The 13,721-nt window shown below is 31.2% G+C and overlaps 1 protein-coding gene across 1 annotated transcript in view; it reads left to right on the forward strand.

The window, feature by feature from the left end:
* LOC126887933 (ATP-binding cassette sub-family C member 4-like) overlaps positions 1–12,465 on the forward strand; it is a 239,916-nt gene extending 227,451 nt beyond the window's left edge. The window contains exon 18 of the mRNA XM_050655871.1: positions 12,090–12,465. Within this exon, the coding sequence (XP_050511828.1) occupies positions 12,090–12,354 (265 nt within the window). The 3' untranslated portion in view covers positions 12,355–12,465. The remainder of the gene's footprint in view (positions 1–12,089) is intronic.
* The last annotated feature ends 1,256 nt before the right edge of the window (positions 12,466–13,721 follow it).

Below are 13,721 nucleotides of genomic sequence, written 5' to 3' on the forward strand. Positions count from 1 at the left end.
AAATACCTAATACATTTACTAAAAACACTAATATATTCTTTTAATGGTCAAACCGGCAAACAGGTGTATGTTCTCAAAGAAATTGAAAGTGTGTAAAAAAATTTTTAATAATCAGCTAAGTACTTTCAACACATAACGTGCCGTCATCAGAGCTTCCTAAAAGGACATTTAAGCTAAGAGATTTTTTATAAACAAAAGATTGAAAAAACTGGGTCACAGGGCAGTCACCCTGTGACCTACGTGGGTAGAACGATGCGACCGTTGGATACACGTATTAAAGAACATCTTTCAAAGATCGATAAATCTAGTTTTGGTCATCATTTGCATGCATCGAAACACAGTTTTAGTCCCCAAAGAGATAGTAGGATCCTACATAGCATACCAAATAATAACTATACTAAAATGAATCTACTAGAAGATCTAGAAATAAGTAGATAAATGAAAAGAAATCCTCAAAACTGTGTTAACACTCAGATTCAATTAAATTGTAAATTTGATCCTATTTTTAAGAAATTTCTTTAATAATTTTGGTTTAGTATACAGTATACCCAACAATTGCTGTAGGTATTTTGAACATTACTTTTTCGGTATTCTTGAGTTTTCTTTCATTGATTACATATAAGTAGAATATTTGAGATTTGACTTAATCTATTGGTAAATTTGTTAATTTTATAAAATAACAGCTTTCGAACTCTGAACTTGACAAATGAGACTTCTTTCTCCTTGGTTTGTTTTCATCTAACTTCTTCCACACTTGGTCAAACCATAACGGTTTGTTTTTTAAAAGAATTTTGATAACTTACATACACGTTAACATTTCACTTCAATATTAATATTTGTAATTTTGAAAATTTAACTTTAAAAAATTTAGTATCTTCACTTAGAATTAATTTAACCAACACATGGCCTTTTAGCCATTTTCAATTTAATTAATTTTTAATTTTTATTTACATACCAATATAGAGGGCGCATAAATTAGTGGTTCCTTCTTTATCATTTGAATGAATGACAGCGCTCAGCTGTTCACGTGAACTCACAATGGTTTGACGCAGCCATGTTGTAATTTTAAACTAAAAAAGAATTTAGATGTGATAAACTTTTAATTTTAAGGGTTTTATACCCGATATCTGTGGCTTTTGCCCAGTATCCATGATTTATCATGTGAATTTTAACAATTACTCTTCTATGAAGGATTTATAAGAGGACGTAAGTTTTTTCAATCTTTTGTTTATAAAAAATCTCTTAGCTTAAATGTCCTTTTAGGAAGCTCTGATGATGGCACGTTATGTGTTGAAAGTACTTAGCTGATTATTAAAAATTTTTTTACACACTTTCAATTTCTTTGAGAACATACACCTGTTTGCCGGTTTGACCTTTTTAGAAGTGTGTACAAGTTCTACAGTCTGTTTCAATTCAATTTATTCTTTTAATGACTTATTTGCGCGGATACAGATACATACATACCTATCTTGAAAGATTAGCAAGGAACTACATACTGTCTGTGTGCGCAGGCGCGCAGATTTTTGAAAAATTTTACTCTCAATCGCGCCTAAAGAAGAATAACTTCAAAAATTAGCGAACTCCGTTAATCTGTTCACGAAAAAATCTACTATAAAAATTCAGCAGAATTTTCTATATCCCTAACTTTTGACGAGCAGTTTATTTTACTGCGAAAGAAAATTTAGCGAAGCTTTGCGCGAATCTAAAAAAGTTTTATACTAAGTGGGTATCAGCTGAACACCATCACATATACCTATGCAGATGACTTCATTGTATTTGCAGACCCCCTAGAAGACATGCAAGTCGTTATAGACAAAATCACGTAACAAAATACAAATAAAAACCTTATCTTGTAAAAGTTATATTTAAAATCCCTAAAAAGGGTTATATCACAACATAACGTTTTGGGAATCAATATTCCATCATCAGTGTTATCATCTAAAATAAGTATAACTCACGTATCACAGTAAATCACGTTGTCTCAATTTAAATGTAAAGAAGACAAAGGAAAAGATAATTAGCAAGAAAAAGGAAAAAGAAAATCAAATCTACATCAATCAAACCTAGAGTTGCACAAGTTTGACTTGAATGTTGAACTTGACTTCAGTTTGACTTAATTTCAAGTCAAACTCAAGTCAATCCTTCTGAAAAATAATTCAAGTCAAGTCAAACTGGTCAATTGTACAGGTTTGAAAATTCAAACTGTTTGTCAAACTAGTTTGAAAGAGTTTGAAAAATAATTTACTTAGTACATAGATATACTTTTTTGTCGAGATTAACATGTTAGTTGCCAATTAAGATAAAAAAATTAATAATACAAGGAGTGCCACATAAAAGTATCTTGATACAGGAAGCGATTATAATCAAAATAGGGTAAATTTTTTGAAAATGATTCCTGTATGCTTAGAATTGCTTGCTGGTAAGTTTCGTTTTTGTCGATATAACTTTTTTATATTTTGAGTGTCACTAGACTGAAACAAAGAATTCTTTGGATAGTTTTTTATCATACCAAGTGTAATTTAATCTACTTCGGAAGCTTTAAAGTATTACGTTACGTAACGCAAGTTGGGGGAGGGTAACGCAAGTTAGTAAATGGACTAATTAAACATCTAAGATCTAACAACATCACGACAAAAATCAAATACAAAATATACAAAACCTTGATAAAACCGGTCCTTATATATGGATCAGAGACATGGACACTGTCGAAAAGCGATGAGAACTTATTAGGTACGTTTGAACGAAAAATTCTGAGACACGCATATATAAGGGGTGAAAGAAAATGACGTATGGCGCAGAAGATATAATTTTGAACTATACGCAGCATACAACGAACCCGACGTCATAACATCCATAAAGATCGGACGTCTGCGCTGGATGGGCCATGTTAAACGGATGTTGGAGACCGAAACACCAAAACATATAATGAGCCAAACACCAGTAGGGAGAAGGTCAAAGGGAAGACCCAAACTTAGATACATGGAACAAGTGGAACAAGATCTGAAAACAATTGAGATTACCCACTGAAAGAACAAAGCAAGGAACAGAACAGCATGGGGGAAAATCATAGAACAAGCCAGGACCCAAAAAGGGTTGTCGAGCTACTGATGATGATAAAGTTGGGGGAGGGGGTCATGTAAAACGTTACGACGCGTTATACGGGTTGAGGGGGGTTCGAACAACGCGTTACATAACATTGTTTTTTAATTTAAATAAAAAAAAACTACGGAATGACAATCTCCCAACTTTTCAACTTTCGTTTATATTTTACATAGAACCCCTGGATTGTATTATATTGCCTCCTCACGCTCCGCTCATGTTACAATAGGGCAATTAATAGTATTCAAGTGAAAAATCTAAAAATTTGTCTTAACCAGATCAAGCAAAGTAACACATGTTTGCAATAAATAGCTCTTCACAACAAAAGATGAAAAGGTACAGATGGGAATAGAAAGAGGTTGTTGTTTGTGTTACGATACTTGAACGGCCCCTTTAACAAAAATTTATGACGGAACAGCAAAATATTATATTTTTGATAGAGTAGGTTTAATGAATTTTTTGCCACTTTGCAATGTCGTCTTAAAGAATTAGTTCACTAATTGTCATTTTATAACACTGTTCTTTATTTTTACATAATACAAGTATTCACTTTTCAATTTTCATTGTTTTGAAATCACCTGCCGCAATATCAAATAAATCAGTACATTTATTTTTCTTAATTAATTCTACTTCAACTACAGATTTTTGAAGTTATACTTCTTTACGCGCGATGAGGGTGAATTTTTATATGGTAAAACCTAGCAACCGGGCGCATGCGCATTATAACTTTGTTCTGATTGGATGTTCAAATGACATGTCAAAAATTATCCAATATGGCAGCTGTAGGACAGTTGTGGTTTGGAGGTAAAGGTAAAGGTAAACAAATGTATAATATATTAGTTTTATTGTTGTGGGGACAGAAACAAAAAAGTTTATAATATTGTAGTGACTTTTAAATAGTTTTTAAAAGCAACAGGTACGTAATAATTGTTAATGTATCATGGGTATAAACCTACCTATTTGATCTGCCAAAATACATAGTATGTAATACTTTTATTTATATAATTTGATTACCATCAAAATTTCTATCAATATTCACCTAATATATTGTTTTCTTACTCTATGTTTTGTTGTATTTTTCAATTCTAAATCATTTCAATTCAAAATTAAAATAATTTGATCAATTTTCAAAATATCAAAATATCACAAGTTTAATCCGTTTAGTTAGTCGATCTTAGTAAATAATGATACATAGTGTCAGTGGCTAAGCGTTGAAGGCGAACGAATTCCAATACCAACCGCGTTTATCAGCGCTGGTTCGAGTCCCAATAGAAACTTTGTTTTTTGTTTTTTTTAATACATTTTATGATTGTAAGTATATTTATTATATAATTTTATTTTCAGGAAATACGTATTTAGTTAAAAAAATTTTCGACAATTAATCTTCAGACATCATTTGTGGCTTGTATAATGTGTTTGTGTGTGTTTTATTCTTTTATTATTTTAATTTTTGGCACTGTTCTAATAAAAATGTTTCAGAAGTAGTAAGTATGAATTAGTTTAATATTTAAACAAAATATAAATAAAAAGTATATTAATTTCCTTTAAATCATATAATAGAAGTATAACTTCTTACGTGCGTACAAAGTACACAAACATTCTTTTTTCTCTTAATTTTTGCAGTCGAAGAGAATTGATACCTTCAAAATCAGACTCAATTTGATCTGGTACTTGTTCTGAGCCGAAAAATATTCAGGTTCAGATATTATTTCACAAAGCAAACACTTCAAAACGAACGTGATAAACAAGCCAAGCACATACTTCTTAATGTGAACTACAAACTAATTTTCGGAGTAGTAGAGTACAGATTCAGACCTATCCAAATAAGTCAAAACAAAAATCGGTACGCTCTCAATTAGAATTGGAAATAAACACGTTGCGCAATATGATATTCAAACTTCAAACTGTTTGAAGAAGTTTGATTTCAAGTCAAACCTAAAGATATCGAGTCAAGTCAAACTTTTTTACAGAAAAAGTTTGGTTTTCAAGTCAAGTCAAGTTTGTTGAATAAAATCAAACTAGTTTGACTTGATGCATCTCTAATCAAACCCCAGTAGAAAGAGTGTAGCACTACAATTACGTCACCACAAGAATAAATGAAGGATCGATCATCAACCAGGAGAGAATAACACGCATGAGAAAAGCTAGATTCATCTTTACCCGGATAAGGGCCTTCTTCAAAAGTCAAATTTTTTGTAGTATAAAAGTAAGAATGTTGCGAAATGCTATGTTATGTATTTTGGCAGTGAATCGTGAACATTGAAGAAAGACATCTGCAAGGGATTGAAAGCATTTTAGATGTAGCTGTATGGAAGAATACCCAAAATCCCGTGGACTAACCCACTTACAAATAAAGAGTTATTCAGAAAGATGAAGAAGAACCGAGAGGTACTGAAGACTATCAAATGTACGAACGACTACAGTACGAATCCAGATATTATGCCCTCCTGTAAGCCATCCTTTAGTGAAAATATTTGGAAGGCGAGGTCCAGGAAGATCAAAAACATCGTGGTTAAGGAAATACTAGAACCTGATTTAATATATTATGTAGCTTTTCCTGTTGCTGCAGATAAGATAAAGATTGTTATGATCATAAAAAGAAGAAGATTCAATTGTATAGTCAATAAAATTATCAATATCGACATATGATACGCTCAAAATGACTACGCTCAAAAAAAAAATATGATAAAAATATAGAGTCAAGTTAAAAATATTGGTGTTATCATTATTAAACAACAGAAAACTTATGTAATATAATTATTTATAGAGAGTGAGTTTTATGTATGGAAACCCTCAATAATCTCGGAAACGGCTTGATTTTTATAGATTATAGTGGGTAAGGGTTTTCTAAGGCGGCCAATATTATAGTGATAATTACATTGTTGTGAGATCTGCCGTTTTTCTGGAAATCTAATTTCTAATTTCAAATAGAACACCCTGTATAATTTTTGCGTTTTAAAGTCCTTAGAAAATACTGATTATTTTTCATGTTATATTCTGTATACCTAAATTCCATAATTTTTGAGTTAATGCTACATTTATTTTAGAAAAATATTTAAACAAATTATTAAAATCAATTTTTTTCGGCCCGGATTGATATTTATAATTTTAGGTTCGTTGGATCATTGGGAACAAAAAAGGTGTTTTGTAATTTTTTTCTGCAGCTAATCGTTTCCGAGTTATAAACAACTTAAAACTGAAAAAAAATGAAAAATGACGATTTTCAAGGTTCAAAAACACAATTAAAAAAAAAAGAATGTGTGTACTTTTGTACGCACGTAAGAAGTTATACTTCTATTATATGATTTCAACGAAATCAATATACTTTGAACAGTTTCTCTACTACTTTCCAAAAAATTTTATTAAAACAATACCAAAAATTATAAAAATAAAAGAATGAAACACACACAAACACATTGAAAAATGCCACAAATGATTTCTGAACAATAATTGTTGCCAAAAATTTTAATTAAATACGTATTTTCTGAAAAAATTTATATAATAATATACTACAATCATAAAATCTATAAAAAAAATAAAAAAATAACAACTTGCTTGGAGCTTGAACCCACTTCACGTCTATCGCGCCGTACGAGAGTCGATCGATTTCCCACTAGACCACCTTAGCGTATACGTCATGTGGGAATATACACAAACTAAATGTTTACACCATAAACTTTTTGACATTTTGTTTATAATCAAATTATTAGTTTGATTTTTGTCGAATTAAAATACAATAAAATATAGAGTAAGAAAACAATATATTAGATGAAGATTTGTAGAAAGTTTGTTCGTAATCAGATTATATAAATTAAAGCATTGCCTACGAATAGGTAACTACATTATTTTTTTTTAAATTTTTCAAATAGATAGGTATGAAGATAATTTTTTATTGGAATACAACTGAAACATTTAAAATTACGTACCTGCGGCTTTTCAAAACTATTTAAAAAGTCACTATAATTATAAATTTGATTTTATTTCTGTCCTCACAACAATAAAAACTAATATATACAATATTTTTGTTTTCCGATAACCTCCATATTGAACAATTATTGACAGATCATTTCAACGCCCAATCAGAGCCCGTATAACGACTAATACCATACTGTCAGTGTGCGCATGCGCGCGGATCAATATAAATTCACCCTCAATCTCAATCGCGCCTAAAGAAGTATAACTTCAAAAATATAATTTTTGAATTATAAAGTATATAAACTATACCTAAATTCAGGCTCAAACTTCTTCTATCAGCTCCCCATAAGAATTTTTGGCACGTTTTATTCTAAAATTTTGTTTTTTAATTGTTAATGAAGCGCATATGAAAGGACGGACGATCGGGGGCTGCATTAGCAACTAAAAAACAATGTTTTAAAATGAAACAATCTTAAATTACTTATCGGTAACTTGTAAAATAAGGTTTTATCTTTTTAGGCACTTCGTGGTTTCAAAAGTAATATTTTTTATTTGTGTTCGTGAACCTTGAAAATCGATATTTTTCGTTTTTTTTCTCAGCTTTAAATTGTTTAGAACTGGGAAACGATTAACTTTAGAGAAAAACTACAAAATACCTTTTTCGTTCCCAATGATCCAAAGAACCCCGGGCTAAAATAATGTGTACCCGGGCCAAACAATGACTTTTTAATTTGTTTAAATTGTGTTTTAAAATAAATGTATCTATTGATGGATGGGACCGTTACTAGGGGTTACAATACCGAGCCAAAATCTCAATACCGGTATTTGGTATTTAAAATTTCAAATACCGGGATCCCGGTATTAAAACCGGTATTATGAATAAAAAATATACACGTTATATTTATACTATCCTCAGTTGTTACAGTCGGAAAAATGAAAGAATACCCATGAACGATCACATCAATCACTTATTTTGTATTTGCTGTCTTTTTCTATAAATAACAAACGTTTGTTATAGAAAAAGACAGCAAATACAAAATAAGTGATTGATGTGATCGTTCATGGGTATTCTTTAATTTTTCCGACTGTATATCGACTTGTTATTAAATAATATATGAAACCTATTAAATTTTGTTTTAAAATGAGTAGATGTTGTTTATAACATTAGAGAGTAGGAATAGATAGATACAAAAAATGTGCAAATAGAAAAACTATATATTTGATTCTAGGATAAATTTTGCATATAATAGGATAGTACTTTTACTTATGATTTGCTATTTATAAATTAATTTAACTTTAAAATATATTAATACAAAAATTAACTTACTGTGACAAATATTTTATATGGATTACTCTGTATTTAGACCGCTATATATTTTCAATTATTATTAATAATTTAGAAAATAAGTGAGCCTAATTTATACACCACAATACACAAAAAAATGAAAAATAGATCTGAAAATGTAAAAAGAATTCTGATTAATAAATATTACAGCTTATTTATAAAATAAAGTGGTCTAATTTTAAATATTCAAGAATTTTAAAATAACTCATTTTATGTATTTGTATAGACAAAATTTAATAATTTGGTTGTAGAAGCTGATATAACCCTTCGCCTTAAATTAATGACATTCACGCTTTTAGAAAGCGCTATACTTGACTTGTATGTGTAATAAAAGCGTTTAATAAATATTTTTTACAAGTAATTGGTTGTTTGTCTTCAAAAATATTTTCTTGTAATAGCAAAAAATATTTTAGAAGAAAGTTTATTGTGCATCAATTCACTTTTTTTAAATTAAGCTAATACCGAAATACCGGTATTTTTATTATAAATACCGGTATCGAATACCGGACAAAAATTGTCCGGGATCCCGGTATTCGGGATCCCGGAATCCCGGTATTGTAAGCCCTAACCGTTACTTGATGGAAGTTCATTTTATGTAACAATAAAACACTGGTAACGTTTGTTTTCTATACTTCCACAAAATTTATTACAACTATGTGAGTACAGCTATTTCGGCAGAGTGCCTTTCTCAAGTGATATAGTTTACAATGTGTTTGCCTTTTTAAGTGTTTAACTGAAGAGGTTGCGGAGTGGGGAGCTGTTTGTCTCGAGTTGGTCATTCAGAATTATATCTGTATTTTTCAGTTTATTAATTTCCATAGATTCTAAAAACGATAGCTTAAGGCCTTTATTTTGAATATGCAGAATTTGAAACTCTTCGTTGAAAGAATGATTATGATCTAGAAGGTGAAGTGCGTATGTAGAAGTGTCTGTTTTTCTATTGTTGAAAGGCCTTTTGTGTTCTGCTATCCGTTTGTCAAAAGTTCTGCCAGTTTGACCGATGTACGTTTTCGGACAGTCACCACAAGTTAGTTTGTACACCACTCTTTAGTTGCTTTCTCTTTCGGCTTTTATTGTTCTTAATATATTTGCTTAAGTTGTTGTTAGTTCTGAAAGCTGGTGTTATTCCTTTCTTTTTTATGTATCTGGCTATTTTTGTTGTTATCTTGCCAGTATATGTGAGAGAGCAGAAGGTACTGGGTTCTTTCTGTGGTGGTGGATACACTAATTTCAGGGCTTTCTTATGGGGTTTTTGGTTTAAAATTTTGTTAACTGTTTGTTCGTTATAGCCGTTGTTTACTGCATTGTTGAAAATTCAAAATCAATATTAAATCCAACAGAACAGAAATACCTTAATATTATGAACCCACAATTTCCTAAATTATACTCTTTTATTAAACTACCCAAACCTGACCACCCAATAAGGCCTGTAGTTTCTTTTTATACAGCTCCGTCAATAAACTTTCAAAAAAACTCTCAGATATTATTACAGAATACACTAAATTTTCACCTAAATTCACAGTAAAAATTACACTAGAACTAGTTAATAAAATACAACATTTTCAATTACCCAACAACTCCAGATTAATTTCATTTGACGTAAAAAATCTTTTTCCTAGTGTTCCTCCAACAGAAACTTTTATTTTAGTTAAAAATCTTTTAGACCATATAATAGTACAAATCCGATCATTGCATCTGAAATTTTACACCTTCTTGAAATTTGCATAAATCAAGACTATTTTGAATTCAATAATCAAATATACACAAACAACAGTGCAGGACTTATTATGGGTAATCCTCTAAGCCCATTGCTATCAGATATATTTATGAACCAACTTGAAACAACAATTTCTAAACATCCCGTATTTAAACAGTTCTTATATTGGTGGAGATACGTGGATGATATACTAGTATGCTTTACAGGAGCTAAAAGACAACTTGACCAATTTCTATCATACATTAATTCACTTCATAGTAATATTGAGTTTACAATAGAAACAGAACAGAATAACTCCATAAACTTTTTAGATGTAACGATTACCAGACTACACAACAAACATGAGTTCTCCGTATATCATAAACCTACCCATACTGACACAACTATCCACAATTCATCATCCCATCCTACAAAATACAAATTAGCAGCCTACCATAGCATGATACATAGACTGACAGAAATTCCCATGACAAAAAATAACTTCGAGATAGAACTAAACATCATTAAACAATTAGCAGTAAACAACGGCTATAACGAACAAACAGTTAACAAAATTTTAAACCAAAAACTCCATAAGAAAGCCCTGAAATTAGTGTATCTAGCACCACAGAAAGAACCCAGTACCTTCTGCTCTCTCACATATACTGGCAAGATAACAACAAAAATAGCCAGATACACAAAAAAGAAAGGAATAACACCAGCTTTCAGAACTAACAACAACTTAAGCAAATATATTAAGAACAATAAAAGCCGAAAGAGAAAGCAACTACAGAGTGGTGTGTACAAACTAACTTGTGGTGACTGTCCGAAAACGTACATCGGTCAAATTGGCAGAACTTTTGACAAACGGATAGCAGAACACAAAAGGGCTTTCAACAATAGAAAAACAGACACTTCTACATACGCACTTCACCTTCTAGATCATAATCATTCTTTCAACGAAGAGTTTCAAATTCTGCATATTCAAAATAAACGGCTTAAGCTATCTTTTTTAGAATCTATGGAAATTAATAAACTGAAAAATACAGATATAATTCTGAATGACCAACTCGAGACAAACAGCTCCCCACTCCTCAACCTCTTCAGTTAAACACTTAAAAAGGCAAACACATTGTAAACTATATCACTTGAGAAATGCACTCTGTCGAAACAGCTGTAGTCACATAGTTGTAATAAATTTTGTGGAAGTATAGAAAACAAACGTTTTCAGTGTTTTATTGTTAGATAAAATGTAGTTATAACTCCAAAATTATGGCATTTAGGTATAGGAAATATAGCATGGAAAATAATCAATATTTCTTATGGAATTTAAAAAAATATACAGAGTGTTCCATTTGAAATAAGAAATATCATTAGATTTACAGAAAAACGGAAGATCTGACAACAATTTAATTACCACTATAATATCGGCTGCATTAAAAAATCCTTACCTACCCAAATCTATAAAAATCGTGCAAGCTGTTTCCGAGATAATTGAGGGTTTCCATACATAAAACTCACTCTGTGTATTAAAAATTGAATAACAGATATCGGTAAGTGTAGAAAAGAACAACGGCAGTTCAAATTGCAACCATAGGGAAAAAGAGAAATTTACACTCTGGAAATGGGCTTACCTAAGAGAATGATGCCAAGATTCAAAAATGTTGATTATTGGAAATTATGAGCTAAAGAAGACAAATCTAGTGGTATGTAAATATAATAAGAATTAACCATAAGTAAAGAAACAAGATCTCCATCTTCATTGAATAAAGAAGTGAATCTCGCTCTACCGGAGGAAGATGGTGATTGAAAAGATAAAAAGGATGAATTTTGAAACGGTAGAACAAGCAGGTTCCACATTTTTTCAATTAATTGATATCCTTGTACCCCTTCAGATGTTCTATTTTCATTATTCTCCAACTCATTGTCTGTATTTTTTGTCCTTGTTCTTTAAATCACATCTGAAACTTGATCAGCAGAAAATTTATTCTTTCTTTATTATCATAAGCATAATATCCATCTTTGTTTTTGTAGGACGGATGCATTGATACAAGCAACAATCAGAAAACGGTTTAAAGATTGCACTGTGCTTACCATCGCTCACCGGTTAAATACCATAATGGACTCAGACAAGGTACTGGTAATGAGCTTTGGAAGCATGATAGAATTCGACCATCCCCACAATCTGCTAGAAATACCAGATGGACACTTCCATCGAATGGTCTTGGAGACTGGGGCTGGAATGACTCAGCAGTTAAAGAGTATCGCCAAGGCTGCTTATAACAACAAGATTGAATAACGATAGTAGTATTTGATTGATTAAGTATTTATAAATTATTGTTATAGCAGTTGCATATTTATCTCTTTATTTCTAGGATATAGGAATTTTAATAAATATAATTTTAAAATATTTTTGTACTTTTTTATTTTCACCTGTTTTGAAAAATGTGAAAACTTTGAATATTCCATAATCCATGTCCGTCTGTCCCAGGAACTTTGTAAATACAACTCCTAAGTGATTATACCAGATATAATGACAAATGAAGTGTCGAATGAAAGCTTATAATCCAAGGATGGTACTAAAAGTGAGAAATTTGACCTAGCACTTCCGGTTTTAGAGTTACAACCGGGACCAATATGTTTTAAAGTCGCCGAAATAGTACAAGCTATACAGGGTGTTTCATAAATAATTGTCCATATAGTAACTGGAGAAACCTTACTACAAAATACGAAGATCTAACCTAAAACACTTAAATAAAATGTGGTTCCTTAGTGAGTTACAGGGTGTTTTATCTAAAAATTTAAAAATTGTTGCTCAGCGTTTTAAAACTATTCGACGTATCCTTTTCATACTTGGTAGGAAGTATAGGTACTCTACAAGCTTCTAAATTATGTTAAACAAACGTTCATGGCTATTACCAGAGGCGCACGACAGGGGAAAGTGGATGGTTGACCCTTTCCAAATTCTACGCCACTGGCGACATTGCTATTTTAGTTAAATTTTTGTATTCTCCAATACTTTTCATAAAAATACGATACTTCCCATTCGTAACGATAAAGTCATTAGTTTTCGAGATATTTGAAGTTAAATATGAAATATATTGGAGAGATTGTGTCAATGGACCAATTACATCCAACAACTCTTTAATGATGAAAGAGGAGAACTGTCATTAGAAATCACAGAGGATACTGGACCACCAATATTAAGAGACGAAGTCATCTATGCCATCAAAAACACGAAAGAGGGTAAAGCTACTGGACCAGATGATGTGCCCATCGAATTATTAAAACTGATTGATGAAGATGGTATTGATGTAATGGTTGAACTCTTTAATCTAATATATCAGACTGCCACAATCCCCAAACAATGGCTGCAATCGACCTTTGTAGCAATTCTCAAAAAGTCAAGTGCAACAACCTGCTCGGATCACAGAACAATATCTTTAATGAGTCACACACTTAAAACATTTTTGAAAATAATACACAGTAGAATTGTTAAAACTCTCGAATATGAAATCAGTGACACACAATTTGGCTTTAGAAATGGTATGAGCACGCGAGATGCTTTGTTCGGCTTGAATGTGCTGGCCCAGAGATGCATGGACATGAATCAGGATATGTACTTATGTTTTGTAGATATATTAAAAAGCAAAAATATTGACAGTC

Source organism: Diabrotica virgifera, chromosome 7, assembly GCF_917563875.1.
Source record: "Diabrotica virgifera virgifera chromosome 7, PGI_DIABVI_V3a".
NCBI lineage: Eukaryota > Metazoa > Arthropoda > Insecta > Coleoptera > Chrysomelidae > Diabrotica > Diabrotica virgifera.